This window comes from Mustela putorius, unplaced genomic scaffold (assembly GCF_011764305.1).
Source record: "Mustela putorius furo isolate JIRA1106 unplaced genomic scaffold, ASM1176430v1.1 tig00000196_pilon_pilon_pilon, whole genome shotgun sequence".
NCBI classification, from domain to species: domain Eukaryota; kingdom Metazoa; phylum Chordata; class Mammalia; order Carnivora; family Mustelidae; genus Mustela; species Mustela putorius.
In genome coordinates, this window is record NW_025421310.1 from 13,216,438 (window position 1) to 13,240,919 (window position 24,482).

At 50.9% G+C, this 24,482-nt stretch overlaps 1 protein-coding gene across 1 annotated transcript; it reads left to right on the forward strand.

The window, feature by feature from the left end:
* NOVA2 (NOVA alternative splicing regulator 2) lies at window positions 1-23,935 on the forward strand. Its single transcript, XM_045077144.1, has 4 exons — window positions 1-174; window positions 8,886-9,029; window positions 14,224-14,390; window positions 22,481-23,935. The coding sequence occupies exons 1-4, from the start codon at window positions 90-92 to the stop codon at window positions 23,561-23,563; spliced, it is 1,479 nt and encodes a 492-aa protein (XP_044933079.1). The 5' UTR covers window positions 1-89; the 3' UTR covers window positions 23,564-23,935.
* Window positions 23,936-24,482: the final 547 nt, after the last annotated feature.

Sequence of the window (24,482 nt, forward strand, 5' to 3'; positions counted from 1 at the left end):
CCCAGCAGCCGTCGCCGCCGCCACAGCAGCCGCCGCCGCCGCCGCCGCAGCCGCCGCAGCAGCAGCAGCCGCCGCCCCAGGCCCCCCCCATGGAGCCCGAGGCCCCGGATTCCCGCAAGAGGCCCCTCGAAACGCCCCCCGAGGTGGTCTGCACTAAGCGCAGCAACACGGGAGGTGAGAAAGGGTTGCGACTCGGTGTGGGGGAGCGGGCAGGGGGCCTCGCCTTTCTCCATCCTCCTCCCCCCGCCGTGGCAGGTGCAAGGGCTCTGGGGCGGGGAAGGGCGCCCCTCCCTAGACCCGGGAGCTGAGAGGGGCGTTGGGGAGGGGGCCGGACCCCCTCCCCCTCTCGCCGCTGCCCGGGGCTGGGAGCTTTGTCTGCGATGAGAGGGGATGGGGGGGGGAGGGGGTGGTTAAGTGTCCTTGGGGGGCGCAAAGGATGGGGGGCGTGGGTCCTTCTGGGCGGGCGTCTCTGTGTCCTTGAGGGGTGTGTGATGTGACCCTTTCGGGGCAGGGGTGTTCCCGGGCTGGCGTGTCCTGGCGAGGAGGAGGGGAAGGAGTAGAGGAGGCCTGTGGACCTGGAGCTTCCCAGCCTCCCTCCCTGGGGATGTCCTGAGCAAGGGTTGTCCCAGAGGGAGGTGTGAGTGGGCCATGGGCGAGATTGTGCGTGGGGACAAGCTGGGTGGGTGTGTTGGGTGAGATGGTGGAATGGGTGGGTGTGTAAAGCTAGGTGGGAGAATATGTAGCAGGGACAGGTGTGTGTGTATTTGTGTGTATGTGCGCGTGTGGGCCCTGTAAGGCCTGGGTGTGTGACATTAAGGATCATGGATATGACAGGAAAGATGTGTGTGCGTGTGTGTTAAGAAACAGGGTGAGATGAGGGGCTGGGCTCTGTGTTTGAGACCCTCAAAGGGGTACGTGTGGCAAGGGAAAGTGTGTGCATGTCACCCTAGATGGGGGGCTGTGGCAGTGTGACACATTAAGTGAGAGGGTGTGTGTGACATGCAAGGGGGTGTGTGGGGGAAGCTGAATGGGCCAGCTCCGGGTGTGAGCCATGAGAGGCTGTGTGGATCAAGGAAGGCAGTTCAGTGTGTGTGACACCGGCGTGTCTGGGGTGGGGTGGGACCAGGAGAAGCTGGTGAGGGTATGTGACAAGAAAAGGGTGTGGGTGTGACTCCAAAGAGGCTGTGCCTGGGTGTGACACATGGAGGTGTGCAACAGTGACATCAGAGGGGGCGTGTGCGACAAGGGAAGGTGGGTGTATGACGGGAGAGGTTAGGGCTCTGTGGGTGAGCTGCCCGAGGGTGTGTAACAACGGAGGGAAAGATAGTGCCTGTGTGACAGGGAATGTGTGTATATGACATCTAAAGGGTATGAAAAGGGAAGATTTGTGTGTGTGTGTGTGTGTGTGTGTGTGTGTGTGTGTCTATAACAAGGGGAGGGGGTGTGTGTGAAATGGTTGAGTATGTAACTAGAGATCTAGAGATGGGGGAATGTTTCTATGTGTGAGAGAGACAAGGGATTGTGTGTGTACGTGTGTGATGTCTGTTTGACAACACAGAAGGTATACGTGTGTAAGACAGGAGGGCCCCCACTGTGTGTGTGACCTGAGGAAGTATGTGTACCAGAGAATAAAAGACAAGCGGGGCGCTCTAGCGGGTGTCTCTCTGGCCAGGGATTCAGGAAGGAGGTAGGGATTTTCAGAGTCTCAGAGCTCAGCCTCTTAACTCCCTGGATGGAGGGAGACCCCAGAGCAGACAAGCCCCTCCCTGCGGTCACCTTGGACAAAATCTGCTTCCTCTGGCCTTTTCCTCCGGATGGGAGAGGAATGACCTGGGTCAGAGTGCATGCTCCCCACTCCGCCAGGCCCTGTAGTGGGTGGGGTGGGGACCTCCCACCTCCCTCCCCTCCATGGAACACAAGCCAAGTCTCTTTCCTCCATTCCAGCACCACCCTCCCCCTCAACTCCTGCCCAGGTGGGACAGGAATCGGGGACCCCCTGGCTGCCTGTGAGAGGGTGTCCAGCAGAAATTGAAGGAAAGGGAAGTTGGGGGAGGGGTGGGAGGGAGCTTCCTGTCCTTCTTCCTGCTCCCCCCACCCCCAGCACACACATGAATATGTCCCAGCCAACTTCCTTCCCTTCTTCCTGCCCCACTGCCATTCCCAGTGCTGGAGAGAATCAGGGACCCAGGCGGACCCAGGCAGGGACCCAGGCGGTCCCTGGGCGCCTGACCTGGCAGCCCAGCCCTGCCCCTGCTTTTGTGTGTGTGTGTGTGTGTGTGTGTGTGTGTGTGTGTGTGTGTGTGTGTGGTGGTGGTGGTGGTGGGGCATCTCATCCTTCTTTTAAAGGGGCTGAGGTGCTCCAAATCTGATTGCTCGGGACAGCTCAACCTAACAATAGTCACAGTCAGGCCCAAGTACCTGGCACCTACTAGAAGTCAGGCTCTAAGATATGGGTTAATTTCCTAATACAACACTCTGGGGGAGAGGATTTGAGCTGCTTTTTTGCATGAGGAAAACAGGCTCAGCAAAATGAAGCCACTTTTGCCCAAAGTCACCCAGCTCATAAATTGGTGGAGCTGGGATCTATCCAACCCTGGGCCGTCTGGCTCCAGAGCTCATGTGCTTTAACCCTGGGCATCCTGCCTCCCTCAGCAGCGGGGAAAACTAGGATGAGCCCTTAGGGACCCTCCCCTCCGGGCTTTTCCACCTCCCCTCCTGGTGACCTGTGGGGAAACTGAGGTCCGGAGATGCAAAGGGACAGTCCTCCATTTATAGAGACACTCAGGAGACAGCGTTGGGCAAGGATCCGGGATTTTCAACTCAAAATTGAGGGCTCCTTGCGATAATACTGCCATGAGTGGGGGTGCTCTGTTAACCTCACCCCTTTCCTGAGCCTCAAGAGTCACCATCTGTCAAGTGGGAAAATCACAATAATCACAAGGATAATAGTAATAATCACTACCCGTTTTGCGGCTCTCTGCTTTATAGGCAGTAAGTCATGTAATTCTCCCCACACTCTGTGATGTAATAATTAACCACAGTAAATTATAATAATGGCTAATATCTATGGTCTGCAGAGCACCAGGAAGTCTTATGGAAAAGACTCTGTGCACGGCACAGACCAATCATGTACTCCTTACAATTCTTGTATGTTCCCCTTCTTAACAGATGTCACACTGAGGCACAGAAAGGCTAAGTAACTTGCCTATGGTCAGTCAGCTAATCAGAGGCAGAGCTGGGGTTTGAACTTGGGAGACTGGCTTCATGATATGGGTAGACACTATAGTGAACCCCATTTTTGGATGAGGAAGCCGAGGCCCAGAGGGTTGAGGGAGACTTCTGGGGATGTAATGACAAGGCATGGCAGACGGGGTCGATCAAGCTCGGGCCCGCAGAGCCAGCCTGCCTGCCACTCCTGCCTGTTCTTGGGGGTTGAGAGAGGAGATGGGGGCTGTTCCCACTAACGTCTGGGCTCCGGTACTGCCAGACACCATTGGTGGGGAGACAAGGCACTTAAGGACAAGAGGACTGGGGAGGGGGGCTGGGAGTTTAATGGAAACTCAGGTTAGGAACTCACTCATCAGAGAGACAAAGGGCTGTAGTCTAGCGGGACAACACCAAGGGATGCAACCCACCCGGAATACAGATGAAACTCTTCAAGGTGTTCCTTGCCCATAGACACACGCACATGTGCACCAGTCTCACACACACACACACACACACACACACACACACACACACACCTCCTTCCCCACCCCACCCCCTGCCCCGAATGAGTTTCCAGCCTCCAGGTCTTGCTCCCAGCATCCTCGCTGTTTCCCATAAACACAATGTCACCAAAGTTAAGAGCCCCAAGAGTGAGACCTTCCAGGGTCCATCTCATCACAGCCATGGGCTTGGTGTGGGACAATTTATTTCACTGCCCCAAGCCTCAGTCTCCTTATCTGGAAAATGGGAGTCATTAAGATCTGCTACTACCACTCCGGGCTTTTCTGTGGCTTAAATAGGACTGTATATATGATACACACCGCAAATCATCAATACACAGTAGCTGTCGTTACTACGAACGGTGCCACCAAGAATGTCATCGGAGCCTGTTGCGCTGTTGCGCTATCCCGCGGTGCTTCACCCTGTGGAAATCATACCCATCCACCTTTCTTTCACTCAGAGACGGTGTCACAGCTCGAAGATGGCATCACACCTTCGGCATGCCGTTCCCCCCTGCTTCGGTTGTATTGCATTTCTCACGGGAATGGGCAGCACCGTCATTCACAGACTGCCTCACACACCTGCTGTCCCCACCCTCCTGAGCGGTGCTGCTCCCCGCCACCGTGTCGTCTTGTCTTCCACCAGCCACATCCCCACACGCTCCCACAACAGTGTCAACATCACACCCCCTCCGCCTCACACCTCCATGGAACACACCGATATTTCTGCCCCCAACCCTCAAGCCAGAGCAGGTCCCATAAGCTCGCACCCCAACTTTGGTTTCCCCTAGACCTCCTGTCATTGAAAACAACACACCCCCCACCCCTTCAGCTCTCCCTTGGTCGTTAGTGACCCCCCCTTTAAAACCACCTATCAGGGTCAATTCTCTGATAAAAAGTGTGACTCTTACCACACAGCACCCCAGATCTCTCAGATAGGTCACCATTTTTTTTTTAAGATTTTATTCATTTATTTGACAGAGATCACAGGTAGGCAGAGAGGCAGGCAGAGAAAGAGGGGAGAAGCAGGCCCTCTGCGGAGCAGAGAGCCCGATGCGGGGCTCGATCCCAGGACCCTGAGATCATGACCTGAGCCCGAAGGCAGAGGCTTTAACCCACTGAGCCACCCAGGCACCCCTAGGTCACCATTATTTAAGGAGAGAGGGATATTGGTTGCTTTTTGGAAACTCCAGAAGCATTTCTGAAGAAGGTAGGCACAACAGATGATGGGGAGACTAGTAAAGAGAGGACTGCCCCTTCCCAAGGTGGGAATGCTTGAAGTTGTAGCAGGAGGAAAACCAGCAGGAGAGAAATGGGCACCTCTAGTTCTTCAGTCATGGTCAAGGGTAAAGGGGGCTGCCTGAACCCCAGCGGAAAAGCTAACGGGGTGGGTGTGGAATTCTGGCATTTAGATCCTACTTCAGTAGAAGGAAGAACTTTTTCACAGGCAGAGCCTTGGTTTCTCAAACCGGGTGGGAGCATGTGAGGTCTGGGGGCTCCGCCTTCAGCTGAGGGTGTGTGTCTCCCCTTGGTGCAAGGCAGGCTGGAAAGAGAGGCCTGGCTTTTTGCTGGGGGACGTGGGACTCACCGAGTGCATTAAAGGGGAGGGGGCAAGCATACTCCCAAATGGGAAAGACATGCAAAGGATTCTGAAGAGGATCAGAGGGGTCTGTTGGCCACAGTGGGGACTACTGTCCTGTGTTCTGAGCTTCTGCAAGTGGGAGATCCCACCTAGTCATTCTCCATAGGAGGCTGGCTTCCGGTCGAGGCTCCTGGTTTGTACTAGTCTGATACAGGGACCCTCAAGCACCCGGAAGGGGCTTAAGAGGATCCATGGACAAACTTTTTTTTTTTTTTAAACCATTGTATGTTTATATTCTATGCTTTGGAGGGGAAAACATAACCAGCCTTCAGACTCTGAATATTAGCAGTGGTTTTTAGGTGTCCTCTTTAAAGAGGCGCATTTAAATTTTAAAAAGTGAGTGAACTTGGAGGAAATGGTCTGTGTCATGTTCCCTGCTGTGTCACCAGCACCTCAAACAAGGCCTGGCACAGAGTGGGTGCTCAGGAAGGATTTGTTGGAGGAAGGGAGGAAACAGTACTGAGAGGATACATCAAGGGCAAAGGCAAGAAGTAGTGTAAGAAGGAAGAAAATCAGAGAGATGAGGGACAGGTTCTCGCTTCCATCAGTGAGAGCTCATTCCTCCTCCAAGAAGCAGAGAAAGGCCTGGGACATCCTCTAGGGAGGAAGTGATGAAGGAAGTGGGGTCTCCCCTCCTTCTCCCATTGCCCAGTGAAAACCTCAGGCCTCAGAGGCTCGTCTCCCCACTTGCAGAGCACTTATCCTGGGCCAGACGCTGTTAGAAGAACTTTGCTTGTGTTTCTGACATTGGTAAATGTCATGATGATAGTGGAGGTGATGATGGCTAAGGTTTCTTAAGTGTTGCACGTGCCTGAGACCAGCCTAAGTACTTTACGGTTTATCACTTAATTTCCATAGTCCCATGAGGTAGTGCTTTCATATCCCTATTTTGCCGATGAGAATACTGAGGCCCCACGAGGTGAGGAGGTTTGCCCAAGGCGCTGCATCCCGTCAGGGACAAAATTCACACTCAGTCTAAAGCTGTTTCTGCTGTTGCATACAGAGATTCCTGGGGAAGGGGAAGGCAGAGGGCACAGAAAATGGGGTGGGGATGTAATCCCAGTTTTCTTCAGAGTAGATGAATATCTTCTACCTTCAAGAAGGAAGTTGGGGAAGAGGCCCTGGCTGGAGAGAAGATAGGGGTTGAAGTTAAAGAAGGAAAAAGCGGATAGAGTCCTTTGTGAGAATGCCCTCCCCATCTTTCTGAGCCTTTCAGGGATGGAGGATTGGTCTCCCATCTCTTTGACAGGTTTAGGGGTGGGGGCAGGCAAGAGGCTGCCTCTGTGAGCCCAGGGAAGAAAGTGAATTCAGGGGGGGTCAGGATGATTGATGGGAAGGCACTCTGGGGGGCTAATTACTTAATAGGTTTAATGGTCTGATGAGGCAAGTTTAAGTGGATTGCCATGGGCTTAGGGCAACCCCTTCATTCTGGACCCCCTCCCCATACCTATGAAACCACATCCAGTCTCTTGCCCCCACACCCCCATCTTAACACATCAGGGATCCCAGAACCTTCAATCTAAAGGGATCAGGCAGAGATGGGCAGGCTTCCACCCCCTCCCCCCACCCTGCCCCCACTTTTACCAGAACAGTTTCTCTTTTATCTGCTCTGTGTGTTGGAGTTTCATGTGAGACATTGAAAATAGGTTTCCTTTGCTTAAAAGAAAAAAAATTTTAAAACCACTAGGGGATGTTTTAAGACCTTAAGCTTTGGAAGCAGAATGGCCTGGCTCCTCCCTTCCTTTCCCCAGTGTTTATTGCATGCCTACTGTGTGCTGGGCCATGGCATGAGTTCCTGGGACACAGGGGTGAGCTCCAGTGGACTTCTGTGGTACCTTGTTCTGAAGGCACAAAACGAACAGGAGAGGATCCATCTCCTCCTCAGGGTTCCAGGAAAGCTTCCAAGAAGAAACAACATTTGAGTGGGGACCTGAAGGACAAGAGGAATTTGCTGTGGGAGGGAAGTTCCAAGCAAAAGGAACATGCAAAGGCCCTGAGGTGGGTGGGAGGAGGGAATGTTTAAGAGGAAGTAGGTCCGATGCACATAGAGGAAGATGAGGACGTGAACCTGGAAAGAAGTACAGGGCCAAGTCACAGAGGATCTAATACTGAGAAGGCTCCAGAATTTCTACCCTATGAGAACTTAGGGACAGCAGTTGGGTTAGAAGGTAGAAGAGGTTAGGCATGTACCTTGAGTGCATTAACGAAGCACTTTACACATGACCAAGAAAACTGGTCCCTAATGAAGAATTACTGCAGCCCCACAAGGGACCACTGGCACCACCTCCCCACCCCTGGGTCTTGGAGACTGTCCTTGAGTGCATTGGTCTTCGGAAAGTGCTAAGCAAGTGAGAACCAAGAACGAAACAGGATTGCACTGGAATCTCAAACCAGTGACTTTCTTGGTGCCCTTGGGCAGCCGACCTTGGGTTGGTGCCTTCACCACCTGCATACCTCAGTTTCCTCCCTCATAAAAATGGAACTCATTATAACTCCTTCACTGGGAGTTGTAGGGAATGGTTGAGGTCAAGCTTGCAAAGCACTCAGCCCAGTACAGGGTCCATATTGAGCGCTGAGGGATCTTCTGGAAACCTAAGTCAGATCCTGCCCCTCCTCTGCTCAGAGCCATCTCTGGTTCCCATGGACCCCATCTCACGTGGAGTAAAAAATTGAAGAGCCTACTGTGGCCCCACCACTACCACCAACCCTCTCAGCCGCTCACCTCCTTCCACTCTTTACCTCTCTGCTTCAGCCCCAGCTCCACTGGCTACCTCACCTTCCCTCACACAACTCAGGCACAGTCTCACCCCAGGGCCTTTGCACTTGCTCTCCCATGGAGGCACATGTTTCCATTCCCACCTCCACAGCCTGAAAAACAATCAGTCATAAGGGTTCAGAGCCTGGACTCTAAAGCCAGGTTACAAAGTACTGTTTTCATAGCATCAGTGTGAAAATTAAAAGAACTAATATTTGTGTAGTACTTGGAACAGAGTCTAGTGTTTACTAGGTTCTGTAGAAGTGTTTGTTAAACAAAGAATGCCATATTCTTGGGGAGGGCTTTCCTGCCCACCGGATCTGACACTACAGCCCCTGCAATCCCCCTTCCCTTCTCCTGCCCCCTTTTGTGTTCTTGGTGCTGACCACCATCCGACATAAAGCATACTGTCTGTCTCCCCCTCTTTCTAGAAGAATGTAGCTGTGTGAGCTCTTGGCTGAATCACTGAAACTCTCTCGGCCTTATTTGCCTCATTTGCCTGCAAAATCAGGGAGTTTGTCTGTTTTCCTCACGGCTGTTTCACTAGAATACTGCCAAGCGTGTGATAGCAGGTGCTCAGTAACTATCTGTGGAATGAATGAATGAATGAGTGAGGGAATGAATGAAGATCATTATGTGTTTATTCTCCCTGCTGCTATTCTCATGGCCATTGCTCCTGTATGTTCCTTTGATGCCAGGGGTTTCCTATGACCACACCATGCTGAGGGGGAAGACCCCTTCCCCGGCCTCCCTTACCTCCCCTCCCCATGTGCCCCTGCAGAGGAAGGCGAATATTTCCTGAAGGTGCTGATCCCCAGCTACGCGGCAGGCTCCATCATTGGCAAGGGCGGGCAGACCATCGTGCAGCTGCAGAAGGAGACAGGAGCCACCATCAAGCTCTCTAAGTCCAAAGACTTCTATCCGGGTGAGCCCTGGCCCAGGACTCTGCCTTTGGCCTCCTGTCCCTCCCACCTGGGCCCTGGATAAGGGGGAAGAGCTGCCCTTGGGGCAGTCATAGTGATGGGGTTCTCCCCTCCTCCTAAGGGGACAGAGCTGCCCTCAGCCCCAGGGGCCAGGCCTGAGCAGATGGGGGTGGGGGCAGGGCAAGACAATGGGCCTGCTGCATATTCATGAGCTCATTTGCATGATGTGCTGGCAGATGTGCCCCTTCCCACACACCTGCCTCTTTGGGTCAGTTGGAGTTGCTGGAGGGGGGTGGGCAGGGAGGCAGGTGTCAGGGTGTCCCTTGGGGTTGGGGGGCCAGCCAGCCGTGTTGCACACTCCCCCCCACACACACACTTCTTTTCCCTCACTCTTTCCCTTTGGATTTCTCTGTTACCCCATCTTGCCCAGTTTGAGTCCCACTGGTTTTCTCTATCTGCGTCATTCTTCCCTATGTCTCTCTCATTCTGTTTCCGACTTTCCCATCTCTTGCTCCCCAAGTCTCCATTCCCATCTACCTCTCTCTGGCTCCTCCTGCTCTTCTTTTTGTTTCTATCTCTCTGATTCTGTTTGGCTGTCCCCCACCCCTCGTCCCCATCCGTCTGTCTTGTCCATCTCTGTTTTCCCTCCTCTCTCCCTCCTCTCTCTCCCCCTTCTCGTCTTCCCACCCCTCGCCCCATCTTTTTCTTGCCCTCCACCTCGCATTGTCTCATATTTTTCTTTCTCTTGCTCCTTAACCCTCTCTGGCCAGTCATTCACTCAGCCAATATCCAGTAACACCCCCTAAATGATCTGCTGGATTGCCCCTCATTTCTTCCTGACTCTAGTCACCCACCTCTCCCTTCATGTTTCTTTCCCAGTCTCAACCCCCACATACTTTTTCTCTCCTTCCTCCAAACCAGCCTCTTTTCTGCCTCTCCTCCAGCTCTCTCTCTCTGGTGGCCATAACATTTCTAAGTCCCCTCCCTCCCTCTACTGTCCCCTGCTTTATCTATCACCCCCTCTAGCTCCCCCTCCCAAGACCAGTGCCTGGGCTTTGACATCTAGAGATGTCCCCCAGGAAGGGCCCCCAGAATTGCATCTTTGGACCAGAGCTGATTCTAGTTCATCCTTAATCCCCTTGGATTTTTTAGGTCAAACACCAAAGCTGGAGCCCAGGGTCAGGACACATTCATATTCTCTCTCTCTGTCTGTCTCTCTCTCTCTCTCTCTCTCTCCCTCCCTCCTGCCTCCATCCACCCTGCCGCCCATCTCACTAAGCAGCTTTGGCAAGAGGTTTAGGGAACTGTCCAGGGAACCAGGCACACACCCCCAACCCTGCTTTCCTCTTCTACCCTGGCCCAGTTTCCCCCACACATCCCCTAGGCCACAAGATATGGATAAGACCTCTGCTTGGGGCATATGTCCGAGGACTCTTGGTTCCTTATGCTTGGATCACATTCTGTGACATGAAACACATCGTCTCCTCCCAATTCAGTGACATACCCCACAGGCCAGGCATCTGAGAACCCCAGAGGATGGGACAGTCATTGGCTTTCTTGGGCCAAATACTATTCAAACAAGCAACATGAGCCAGCATTTCTCCCCAGCCCCAGGAATGTGTCCAGCGCCCCCTCCCCACTGCTGACATGGAATTTTCGGATCATAAAGCTTGTGCCACCTCATAGATTCAGGACATGGCCCCACACATCCTAGTCCAGCCCCTACAACTTCCTAGGACCCACAGGAACACAAGAAATGAGGGTGCTACCGGTTGAAAGGAAGAGCATTTTTCACTTTGCTCCTGACTAACACCCTTTCATTCATTTATTCAACCTACATTCTCTGATTACCTATTCTATGGACAGAGATGAGGACAGCAGCAGTGACTGAGATATCCCCCCCTTTCCCTCACAGATTTCACGGCCCAGTTGGGAAGACAGACTGAACACCAGCAATGACCCAGTGTGGTCAGGGCTAGGACAGGGATGCTCAGAGAATGGTGGCAGCCCAGACAGGGCACCTGACCCAGCCTGGAAAGGTCAGGGAGGGCTTCCTGGAGGAGGGGCCCAGAACAATAAGTAAAAGTGAGCTAGATAAAAGCAAGGAAGAGCACTCCAGAAAGATGAACTAGCATGTTCAAAGGCTGGAGGGGGAGTTTGTTCACTGTGACTGAAGCAGACAGAGCAGATGAGAAATGACAATGGTGAAACACACAGACAGATGGACACACACATACACATGCATGCACACACACACACACACTCACTCACTTGTGTCTACTACATGAAACAAAAACCTACCTGACCGTTATCCCCAAGAGAGGGGCAGAGTACAAAGGTTGTCCCCTCCTTGGTACAGGAAACGCCAAGCCCCAGACTATCCTTCCAGATCATTCATAGAGAAACTGAGGCCCAGAAAGAAGCAGGCATTTGCCCAAAGCCACACACAGACTTACGTACACGCACTCAGATACCATAGTGATTCCAAACTGCTTCTGATTTGGAGCATTTGCCTAAAGCTCTGTCCCCAGAAGAAAAGCACAGACACACAACACACACTTTTTAAAAAATTACTGATGTATAATATTGCCTTAAAGTACAAAATCTTGAGAGATTACTTCATAAATCCATACATTACTCTTTTTTACTATCAAAAATATGATAGCAAAAACGGAGTCATCTTATGCTTTCTTCCCAACACACGCACCAGCACACACACAGTCTGCATACCCCACATCGAACACAAGGGTGGCTCAGTGGTTAAAAGCTCAGACTCTGAAGCCAGATATCTGGGTTCCAGACCCTGAACTTCCACTACTGGCTGAGTGAACTTGAACAGATCCCAAACCTTCTCTGTGCCTCAGTGTCCTTAGCAGTAAATTGAGAATAATAATAGCGCCTACCTCCTACATGAAGTGCACAAATATATACGAAGTGCTTAGAATAGTGCCAAACGCTTGGTATTTTGTAAGCACCAGCTGTCATTATTGGACACTCTTTCAGAGGCTAACCGAGCCCTCCAAAGCCCTCATGGACCCCAGTTGAGAACTACAAAGTGTGGGAAATCCCAGACTCCCTGAGCTGGAAGGGAGCCTCGCCATAATGGAGAGCAGACCCATTTAAGCCAGGCTCTCCCTAGGGCCCCCCCCTCCAGTTCCCACCCTGACCCACACCCTTTCCTATTTACACCCAGACGGAGGCAGCCTGCACGCTGACTCACCCTTGGCTCAGACCAGTCCATTGTTCTGGGGTTGGGGGGAATAAGTGAGGAACAGTGGCCCAGAGGAGATGGAGGTTATCAACTATCCAAGTGCCCCCCAAGACAGTGACACCCGGACATATGGATAGACTGGCATGCCAGGCTGAGAGATGCCAGTGAGGGCTCAGGGTGGGGGCACCAATGTGCTGCGCTAGAATGCCCATGGGAGACTGGACCCTCACCCCCAAATGTCCCAGACACTCAGGCACATGGAGCCTGGCACGGGCTCAAGACCTTTTATAGATCCAGGGAGCTAACTGGTCCCTACAGGCAGTCCCACCAGAGAGAGAGACAGACAGACACCCACTCTACACAGCAAAAATGCACAGCTCGACCAGGCGCACACACTTTCACACCAGCCGGTCACAGTAGAGCTGTCTTTGTCTGGCGGTAATGCATACAGACACACACACACACACACAGACACACACACACCAGTCCTCCTGTCATACTAACGCTTGAGTCTACTTTTCGTCTCTCTCTCTCTCTCTCTCTCTCTCTCGCTCACATTGACACACACCAGTGATAGAACCTTGTCTGTCTGTCTCCTACACACAGGCTCACGCACATAGACACGCATGCCACACACCAGGCACCCAGATAATCTTTCGAACACTGTAAGGTGTCTCATGGTTTTTTTGCTGCCAACGCTCATGCTGACATCAGTCTCAAAGTGATAGTCATTCATCATACAGCATCAGCACGGCTTCCTGAGATCCTTTGTTTCTTTCTCTCAAACTCTCCTGAACAAGCAGCTCGGTCTCACAAATGGTACACACATAACCTTGAACATCGCAGTGATACTCAAAGTCTTTCCCATGAACAAGAGTGCATACATGGTTACTGGATTCACTGTGTCGTGCTGTCGGTTTACAACTCAGTCTCTCCCACTCTTTCTCTTATACACGTACACAGCTAAAGACAACTGAGCCATTCCAGCCCAGGTATACACATGCATGGACACCTGCTCATACACACACACACACACACACACACACACACACCACTCACCCAAACAGCCACACAGATATATTTGCACTGGTCAGCTTGTCACCCAGGCTCTATCCCACACACATATCCCAACATCACCCAGAGCTGGTTTCTCTGTTCCCCACTGCCTCCCTACCTCTAGTACACACACATATGCACGCAGAGTGAGGGTGCCTAGGTTAGAACCACAGCCAAAATCTAGAACACTCTCCAGCAAAGGCATCCATCCCACTCTCCTTTCTCCATCCCTGAGCCCCTACCCTTCCCTAAGTTGCCTCTGCTCTCCCTGTCCATACCCTTGCCCTCCCCCACCCTTCAGCCCTCCATCTGGTGGGTCCAGGCAGGCACTCTGGTCTCTCTTCTGCCTCCCCCATCCCCCAGCCCTTCCCCATCCTCTCCAAAAGCCCAGAGGCCTTCGCTGCAGGCTTTCAGGGGTTGCTACGGCAACAGGGCTTCGTCCCTCGTCCCCCTGGGGGTGGGCTGAGGACCCGGCCAGCCAGACCGATAAGGGGGTTCCAGTTACTGTGGCAACCGTTGCAGGCCTGAGCTCTAGTCTTCTGGGGTGGGGGGGGAGGTAGTGAGTGAATGGTTGCCAGAGCAACCAGGAGCCGGCAAGGACTGGGAAGAGGCAGCTGAGCCCTGTCTTCCCTGCCCAGGGCTGCTGTGGGCATCGCAAAGCACTTAAGCATCATTCTTCCATCCCCTGGGGTTGTTTTGGGGGAGGGACACAAAGTGCAGATTATAAAACAGGCATTCCACTCACTTTCCCAGCTACCCATCATGGCCTGGGAGTCCATGCCAACTTCCCCAGGCTTACCATGTGCCCTGGGCCCGGTTAGGTCCACTTTCTAGATCTAGGTTTCTCTTTCCATTAAATGGGGCCTGTCTCCCAGGAATCTTCTCATTCCTGTGTGATGAGGGTGCCCTCTCTCTCCCTTGCTCAACAGGAACCACAGAACGAGTATGCCTGGTACAGGGCACAGCAGAGGCCTTGAATGCTGTGCACAGCTTTATTGCTGAGAAGGTCCGAGAAATCCCACAAGCAATGACCAAGCCTGAGGTGGTCAACATCCTTCAACCCCAAACCACGATGAACCCCGACAGAGCCAAGCAGGTCAGCAGGGGCAAAGACTGGGTTTCTGTAAAGCCGGTGAAGTTCAGGAGAAGATACTTCTCCCATATCACTGGATTACTGTGGGAGTTGAATGGGATAACGCTGATAAGATATTTGTCAAGCAAATACATGGTAGTAATTAGTTGTATTAGGTAGTATTAGGGAGTCAGCCTAGGGACTCCAACCTCTTAGAGTGGGCTTGATGCAGAGACGGAGTGAAGGTCTGGGAGAATTTGCCCTAGATGCCACCCCACTAGCGCCCCCCCGCACACCTTATCCCTCCTTCCTGGGATTCTCTAGACCCTTTCCTTCCTTCCACCTCATCCCATTGTCTCCCAGAGCAACCCGCCTCCCACTTCCTGTTCTCACCGGAAGTGACTTCATTGACAACCCATCCACATCCAGAAAAGTTTAGAAATGGCCTCATACTCCCTCTCTCCTTTAATTATTGTATGGTGTAGCCACCATTTGGGAGAAATGGGTATTTTGCTAGTGAGAGAGGGGGCAGGTCCTTCTCCTACACAGCCCTCTCTAGGAGGGATGGAAGGAGGAGGACAGCGCCTCTTGGTTGCCTCAGTTACGGGGAAGCGGTGGCGTAGGGGCGTGGCAGGGAGCGGACCAATCAGTACCCCGGCCTCTCTGGTTGCCATGACCACGGGGTTCACCGGGCAGGTGGGCTTGCTGCAAAGCCCCTGGCGTGGCCCTGGGTGGGTAGGAGGGAGAGGGCAGGGGAACTGTGCACACTCCCCATTTTCTCCCCCTTTACCCACTCCCAAATACTTGCAAACACGACGCAGAGGGGCAAGAGCCCCTGGCAGGAGGACAGGACCCTTATGAGGGTTCCTTAACTTCTGCCTAGAAACAAAGACCAGAGAGAGACTCTCGATAAAAGGAATCCGGAATTCTTAGGAATTCAGTTACCCTGAGATGGGAGAAACCACGGACCTGAGTTCCCCCGAGCTCCTGGGGAAATGGTGGGCGGAAAGCCCTGGAAGAATGCTGCCAAGCGAATCATTCCCAAAAAAGACTTGGGGCTTGGGGCTTGGAAAGTGGCTGCTGTCCTTGGTGCTGAAGCGGCTCTGCCGGGTCTCTCCCGAATTCCTTCCCACCAGCAGGCCACGCCGTTTACACGGTGGCAAGAATATCACCTTTTTCCTCCACCTTGGTCGCGGCCACAGAGGGCTAAGAGTTCATGAAGAGTCTGCACATGCTTCAGGGAAAATGGGGTCAACACCGTCTGCACCTGATCCTTTCACCCCTCCCTCTAATCCACAGAAACTCTGAGATAGTGGAATCGAAAGGTTATAGGACCAGGATTTTTCCTCTCCTTATTCATTACTTAGGGGGCTCTAAAGAATGAAAGAGATAATGGCTGAAGGCTCTGGAGTCAGATGTTGAGTTGAATTTTAGTCTGATAACTTATTTCTTTACCTGGGCGACCTTGAATAAGTGACTTGATTTCTCCATGCCTCATTTTTCTCACCTGCAAAATGAGATTCATTATGGCACCTACTTAAGGGCAGTGATCAGTGTTCACTGTTGTTTAAAAAGCACTTAGCATGAATTCCTAATTCATAGAAAGTTCTCAAAAAATGTTAGCTGCTGATATTATTATGGGATTTTTAAGTCAGGAGACGGGTCTACTCTCTTTCTACATTGGACTTGCTGTGTTACTCTAGGTTCCTTTCCCTTCTGTAAGCCTCAGTTTCCTTACTTTACAGTGTGGAAGTTGGGCCAAACCAGGGATTATAAATTGAAATGCCTCCAAGATTCAGCCAGGGAACATAAGAATTGAGGACTCTGGCCTCACCAGAGAGATATGATGCTATCCCTAAAGGGGGCAGCTACTATTCAACTCAACTCAATTCTTACCCTTTGGGAATGTAGACAAAGTGTTGCCACATCTCACAAATTTTTCAGAAGAAGCCAGAAATATTTGAAATCAACTGATTTTTAAAGGTTGGCTCAACCTTAAAACCACTATGTGGCTGGGGGCTACCTGCGGCCCAAGGACCCCCACTTTGCCACCTCTGGGTTATACCAGTGGTTCTCAGCCTTGGCTGGTATCTGAATCATCTAGGTGTCTTAGAATCCAGATTCTTGGTTCCCAGCCTAGAGCCACTGAATCGGAATTTCTGGGGTGAAGGCTTGGAAATCTGAACATAGATTCTGGACTGGGATCAGATCCTGGCTCTATTACTATCTGTATGACCTTGAGCAAGTTACTTAACCTCTCTTGCTTCTGTTTTCCAAGCCATAAAATGTGATAATAATAGTGTCTGCCTATTCTTTCTTGTAAGGTTGCTGTAGAGATTAAGTAAGTGACTATATGATTATGAAAAGTGTTTGAAAGTGTTCATATAGTGTTTGAAAGTGAAACACCATATGAAAGTGTTTACCAAAGGGTCGGGCAAATGGAAGGACCGTTAGCTGTAAAATTATTACTCTACTATTACTATTTGAAAATCTCCACAGACTTGCAAATCAGGGGAACAGATGTTCTCTGAGGTCTTTCTGGCCCTAAAACTCCTACAATTCTATGGCTCTGTGATTTCAAGATTTTTGATGTACATTATTCTAAGACTCTACTGTTCTGACTGATGTCCTGGCACTCCAGGATTCTATGAAACTGCACCTGTGATCTCTCTGAGATGCTGTGGGTCTACCACCTGGGCCCATCAGGAAGACAGTTAACCATTGCCGAGGGCTTCCCATGTGACAGGCACTCCAGTCATTGAATATTCCCAATGGTTGTATGGAGTAGCTGTGGTTACATCTGTGTTGGAGGAGAGGAAATGAGGCACAGAAAGGTGAAAGCATTTGCTCTCACCATTTTTGGTGAATAGTTAATTCATCCTTTCTTTTTTCCTCTGAATGCTGTATCATACTAAATACCTTTTGATTCTTAGGTCTGGTTCTAGCCTCTTGACTTGCCGGACTCTTTTTCTGATGACGTTTTTGAATATATAAATTGAGATATTAAAAAAATTGAGATATAATTCCCATACTGTATAGTTTACCATTTTAAAGTATACCATTTAGTGCTGTTTAATATATTCACAAAGTTGTGCACTGATCACCTAATGTAATTCCAAAACGTTTTCACCACTCCAAAAAGAAGCCTTACATGCTTTGGCAGTCACTGTCCATTGTCCCAGCTCCCCCTTCCTGTCCCTTCCAACCAGTAACCTATTTTTGGTGTCTATGGATTTGCCTATTCTGGATGTTTTATATAAATTGAATGACATAACACATGGCCTTTTGTGTCTGGCTTCTTTCCCTTAGCGTACTGCTTTCAAGATTAATCCGTACTGTAACATATATCAAAACCTCATTCCTTTTTATGGCCAAATAATATCCCACCATATGCATTTATCACATTTTGTCTGTCTATCAGTTGATAGTCATTTGGGTTGTTTCTTTTAGCTATTATGAAGAATGCTGCTATGAACATATGTGTGGGTATGGTTTTCAGTTCTTTGGAGCATATACCTATGGATGGAATTGGGTCAGATGATAGATCTAACCTTTCGAAGAACTGTCAGACTATTTTTTAAAACAACTATACCACAGATGTGAGATTTAAATCCAGGTCAGCCCATGGAGGTAACAATGACAACAACCATTTCTTGAGCATCTACTATGAGCACATATTACCTGGACACTCACATAGCACCATACGCTCAGCACATAGTAGGTGCTCAAAAAATGTTGCTTGTTTGACTAATGGATAATGATCTGCCTGCCCATAAGGGCCAAGCAGAAACATAGCTAAGGGGCACTGGTCCCTGAATCAAGCTCATCATTTCATGAATGATCTCAGTTAAGCTTCATAATAAATCTGTGGAGGAGGGATGGATATCCCCATTTTATAGATGAGAAAACTGAGTCTCAAAGAGGTTAGGTCACTTGCCCAGCATCAGTGGTGGAGCCAAGATTTCCAACCTGAACAAATGTCTGGAGAGTCCAAGGCATTCACACAGTCTTTGCTGAATGCATACCAGGCATTCCCCTAGGCACCGAGAACCCAGTAGTAAACAATACAGACAAATATCTCTACCCTTGTAGATCTAACATTCTTTCATGTGGAAACTGAAAACAAGCAAGCAAATAAAAAAGTCAGAGAGTGAAAAGTGCTATGACAAAAGACAAAGCAGAAAAAAGAGGGGGAAAGAGTCCTGGGGCATTTTTTTTCTCCTTTTATTTTGAAAATGTTGAAGAATAATACAATGAACTCTCTATACACTGCCCTTAGACTCAGTAAGCATTAACATTTGCTTTATCTCTTTACACACATGAACACACACAAGCACTTGTTAGCTTTATTTGCTTGGTTGTTGGGTGGTTTGTTTTTGCTGATCCATTTGAAAATAAGTATAGACCTCGTGACTCTTTATCCCTCAGTTCTTGAGCATGTGTCTCCCAAGACTAAGGATGTGTCCTGTTTTGTTATGTTACTGTTATCGCACCTACAAAAATTAACACCAATTCCATGCTCTCGGTTAGTAAAAAGTTCACATTCACATTGTTCCAAAATATGTTATGTCTATAAAGTATTTTCCTATCCAAAATTCAGTATTTCTGCATTGCATTGAGTTGTTAAAACTTATTAGTCTCTTTTAATCTAGAATAGTCTACTATACATGTATTTTTAAAGATTTTTTTTAAGATTTTATTTATTTAACAGAGGGAGAGATCACAAGTAGTCAGAGAAGCAGGCAGAGAGGAGGAAGCAGGCTCCCCGCTGAACAGAGAGCCCGATGCGGGGCTCGATCCCAGGACCCCGAGATCATGACCCAAGCCGAAGGCAGAGGCCCAATTAACCCACTGAGCCACCCAGGCGCCCCTAAAGATTTTTTTAAAGTAATCTCTACACCTAACATGGGGCTCAAACATACAACCCCAGGAGCAAGAGTTACACAACACTCTATTGACTGAGCCAGCCAGGCACCCTATCTACTATATATTTTGAAGATAGAGTCAACAGAATTGCTGATTGGATGCTGAGTGGCAGGGAAAGAGAGGACTTATAAGTCTTGAGTCTGAGAAGGGAAAGGGTGCATTTCCCACATACTGAAATGAGGAAGACCATGGTAGAAACACATCTGAGCAGATGAGGTGGTCCACTTTGGATTTTTTTTTTTAAGATTTTATTTATTTATTTGACAGACAGATCACAAGTAGGCAGAGAGGCAAGCGGAAAGAGAGGAGGGAGCAGGCTCCCCGCTGAGCAGAGAGCCCGACGCGGGGCTCGATCCCAGGACCCCGAGATCATGACCCGAGCCGAAGGCAGAGGCTTAACCCACTGAGCCACCCAGGCGCCCCTCCACTTTGGATTTTAAGTTTGAGGTGTCCATTTGACATCATTCCAGAGATATGAAGTTAGCAATTGGATACAAGTCTGGAGGTGTCTCTGCCAGGGACATAAAATAAGCAAATAAACAAGCATCAATAATTGGGGTGGTAAGGCCTCTTTGTGCCTTAGTGCAAAGACCTGAATGATGAGGTGAGCCTCCTTTTCTGGGAAGGAGCATTCTAGGTGAGGGCATAGCAGGAGCAAAGGCCCTGAATCTGGACAAAGCTTGCAACTTGGAGGAACAGCAGGGAGCCTAGTATGCCTGCCATGGAGTCAGCAAGAGGCGGGGAGGGAAAAGTCGAACTCAGATCAACAAAGAACAGAGCAAGTAGAGCAGTGCTTCTCAGGCTTGTCAAACCCCATGCCCTCTTTCTCCTACAAATATTTTCCCAGCCCTCTTTCCTCTGAAATTACACACACACACTCATTTCAGTGCATGGAAAGCACATATAATGTAGATGCATTGCCTATCTAAATCCCTTAAGATTTTCAACAGTTTTATTAAGATATTAATTCACATACCTACAATTCACCCACTGAAAGCATGCAGTTCAAAGTTATTATATTCAGAATTGTGCATCCATGCCCACGATCAATTTTAGAACATTTCATTTCCTCATAAAGAAACCTTGATCCCCTTAGCTAGCATTCCTCAATCCCCACAGCTCAGCACCAGCCCCCAGCCCTAAGCCACCACTAATCTACTTTCTGTCTCTATAGATTTCCCTGTTCTGAACATCCATATAAACGGAATCCTACAATATATGGTCTTTTGTGTCTGGCTTCATTCACACAGCATGTTTTCTAGCTTCAACCATGTTGTAGCCTGGATCAGTACTTTGTTCATTTAAATTGATTGCCAAGGAATATTCCATGGTATGCGTGTATAATTTCTTTATCCCGTAAGACTTCTTTACATAAAGGAGAAATGAAAGGAAGGTGATGTGTTATGAAATGAGATGAATTTTAATAGGTAAATGTTACATGTTACTACAGCAGATGTAGTGCCATAGTTAGCTGCTCGCACCTAACACAGTCCGAGACAGTGACAAACACAGTGAACCAGGGTGTCTTATCAGAGATGCAAATAAGACACATGGCATTACTACTGTTATCATGGTTGTTTTTTTTGAAACGATGAACCAGTCTTGGTAAATTTCAGAACAAAATGAAGTACAATCTTCCCTTCCTTGACAGATTAGTTGCATTCCTGGAAATTTCAGTAGCTCTTAACCACGTGGGAAAAAGAAAATACTCGGCACTTATATGGATCGTGGGGTTCAGGTCTGGGCTCTGAATTTTATAAACGGACTTTTTGCCAACACGAATGTCCAGGGAGTCACTTAAAAAGTCATACGGGCAGACGATTGGTCGGTTGGATGTTGTAAAGAACTGACATCCAAAGCCCAGGCCCACAGCGTGCCCGCATCTGCCCCCTCAGTCGTCATGACAACCAGAAGCTCTCCCACAAATTTCCCAAACAACCCTGGGGTCCAGCTCAGAGGCAGAGAGGGGAGGCGGGGGCTTTAGCGGGTAGAACCGGCAGGTGTGAGAGGATTGAGCAAGAGGAACCTATGTGTAGAAGTGCTCTTGGATATGCCAAAGGAGACTTTTGGTTTTGAAAGCTCCCCCTCCCCCACCCCCAGAATTAAGATAGATCAGATTTTCAGCAGCAAAAGATGGGCCTTTCTGCACCCGAGAAGGGGACCAGTGTATTTAAGTGCCCAATCCTCTCAGATGTGAGGTTTATCTTCATTTTACAGCTAGGACAACTGCATTAGATTGCTAGGGCAGCCGTAACAACAGACCGCAGACCGGGTGGCTTAAGCAACAGAAATTCATTTTCTCAATAGTTCCGGAGGCTAGAAGTCTGAGATCTGGGGCAGGGCTGGTTTCTTCCAAGGCCTCTCTCCTGGGCTGGGAGATGGTTGTCCTCTTCTCCGCATTCTCACGCCGTCTTTCCTCTGTGTGCGCCTGTGTTCTAAGCTCTCCTTCTTATAAGGACATCATTCCTTTTGGATTAGGACCCACCCCAATAACCTCACTTAACCTTCATTGCCTCTTTAAAGACCCTCTGTCCAAATGCTGTCACATCCTGAAGTACAGGGGAGGGGTGGATCAGACTGCAGCATCTGAATGTCGGGGGCAACAATCTGACCCATAACAAAAAGAGGGTTAAGCGCAGTGACCTTGCCAGTAGGGTGGGAAACACCACGGAGCAGGAATCCAAGAGGCCAGACTGCAGCTTCTCCACAATCTGGGTAACCCTGGGGGGAGTCCCTTTCTCTCCTAGGTCGCAAGTGACTCCTCTGTAAAATGAGACTTAATGACTCCTTTTCTGGGGCTGGGAGTCAGAGTGTTTAGTATTTCTAGAAGGCATGAACACCAGTGCAAGCTGGGAGCACCCGCTGTCCTGGAGGGCACCCACTGGGTTAGCCATTAAGTCTTTAAGGTGCTGGAGGGAAGGGAAATCCCAGGGGTCCAGGGACACAGGACAGGGTGCCTGAGAACCTACCAAGAGAACTTGGAGTACTAGCTCTTTTTTTTTTTTTTTTTTTTTTTTTTTTTTAACCAACCAATATGAAAGTATTTCGCTATTTTTTCAAGGGGGCACAGCGGGCCTGATCTGGGCCAGGGGAGAGCAGGGCGAGTGAAGAGTGCAAGGCCTTGCCTAACGTTAAGGTTCAGTCTCCACTCACCGTCCTAAAGACCCTCCCTCTCGCCCCACACGCAGGCCAAGCTGATCGTCCCCAATAGCACCGCGGGCCTGATCATCGGCAAAGGGGGCGCCACCGTGAAAGCCGTGATGGAACAGTCGGGTGCCTGGGTGCAGCTGTCCCAGAAGCCGGAGGGCATCAACCTTCAGGAGCGCGTCGTGACCGTCAGCGGCGAGCCGGAGCAGGTGCACAAGGCCGTGAGCGCCATCGTGCAGAAGGTACAGGAAGACCCCCAGAGCAGCAGCTGCCTCAACATCAGCTACGCCAACGTGGCTGGCCCCGTGGCCAACTCCAACCCCACCGGCTCACCGTACGCCAGCCCCGCCGACGTGCTGCCCGCCGCCGCCGCCGCCTCGGCCGCTGCCGCCTCGGGCCTGCTGGGCCCCGCGGGGCTGGCGGGCGTGGGCGCCTTTCCGGCCGCCCTGCCTGCCTTCTCAGGCACCGACCTGCTGGCCATCAGCACGGCGCTTAACACGCTGGCCAGTTACGGCTACAACACCAACTCCCTCGGCCTGGGCCTCAACTCGGCCGCGGCCTCCGGGGTCCTGGCCGCCGTGGCCGCCGGTGCCAACCCCGCCGCCGCCGCTGCAGCCAACCTCCTGGCGTCCTACGCGGGGGAGGCTGGGGCGGGGCCCGCCGGAGGGGCCGCCCCGCCTCCACCCCCGCCCCCCGGAGCCCTGGGGTCCTTCGCCTTGGCCGCAGCCGCCAACGGCTACCTCGGGGCCGGAGCCGGCGGCGGGGCGGGCGGTGGGGGTGGCCCGCTGGTGGCCGCCGCAGCTGCAGCCGGGGCCGCCGGGGGCTTCCTGACGGCGGAGAAGTTGGCAGCCGAGAGTGCCAAGGAGCTGGTGGAGATTGCGGTGCCTGAGAACCTGGTGGGGGCCATCCTGGGCAAAGGGGGCAAGACGTTGGTGGAGTACCAGGAGCTGACAGGCGCGCGCATCCAGATCTCCAAGAAGGGAGAGTTCCTGCCTGGCACGCGGAACCGGCGGGTCACCATCACAGGCAGCCCTGCGGCCACACAAGCCGCTCAATACCTCATCAGCCAGCGGGTCACCTACGAGCAGGGAGTGAGGGCCTCAAACCCCCAGAAAGTGGGATGAGGCCTGTGGTGTGTGCTCCCACCCTCCTCCCGGCCCCTTCTTCCTTCTCCTCCCCTCCCCCACCCCACCCCCAACTCCTGACCTCAGCTCGGGTGTAGTCCTGCTCCTGGGTGTAGTCCTGCTCCTCGTGGGAAGGGGCTGGGGTAGGCCTGACTGCACCCCCCCCCTCTGGTAGTCATAGGCAGGATTGAGTGATGGCTGGGGAAGGGGCCCAGAAGCCCCCTCCCCCAGCTCTGAACTGACCCCCTTCTTCCTTCCTCCCGACGCTTGGCTGGGCCTGACCCTCCTCTCCCAGGGCCCGGGTCTGTGTGATATCTGTATATATTGCATTTTGTTGATTTTAATAGAAAACAAAGTGTTATTTTCTCTTTCTTTCCCTCCTTTTTTTTCTTTTTTCTTTCTTTTTTTTTCTTTTCTCCCCTCTCCACACCCCGCCTTTTTTTTTTTTTTTTTTTCTTTCTTCTTTCTTTTTTTTTTTTTTTTTTTTTTTTTTTGGTGAGGATTTCCCCCCCCCCCTTTGTAAGTTTTTGTTTTCATATGGGAGGAGGGGAGGGAGCCTCTGGGCCGCCTAGAATGAGGGGCCTCCCCCAAACAACACCCCACCTCTCCTGCTTTCATTTCTGGATCTGAGAGAAGGGACGGGAATAGAGGTAGCTGAGGAGTCCGAGCTGAAATGGGGTATTTGGAGCAGGGACCCCAGAGTTCCCAGATTTTCTCAGCGACTCTACCCTTATTGGAGTTGCCTCTCCTAGGTGGGACTGTTCACTGTTTTGTTGTCAGGCCCTAGTGGGGGAGGGGGTGCAGTGATGCTGGGAATGAGGCCAGCTCTGGGATTGGTCCAGTCCTGTGGGCAAGACTCTTGTGAGAGGCTGGAACAACTTCCTGTGGTTTTACCTAGAGTAATGGGAATGAAGTTCCC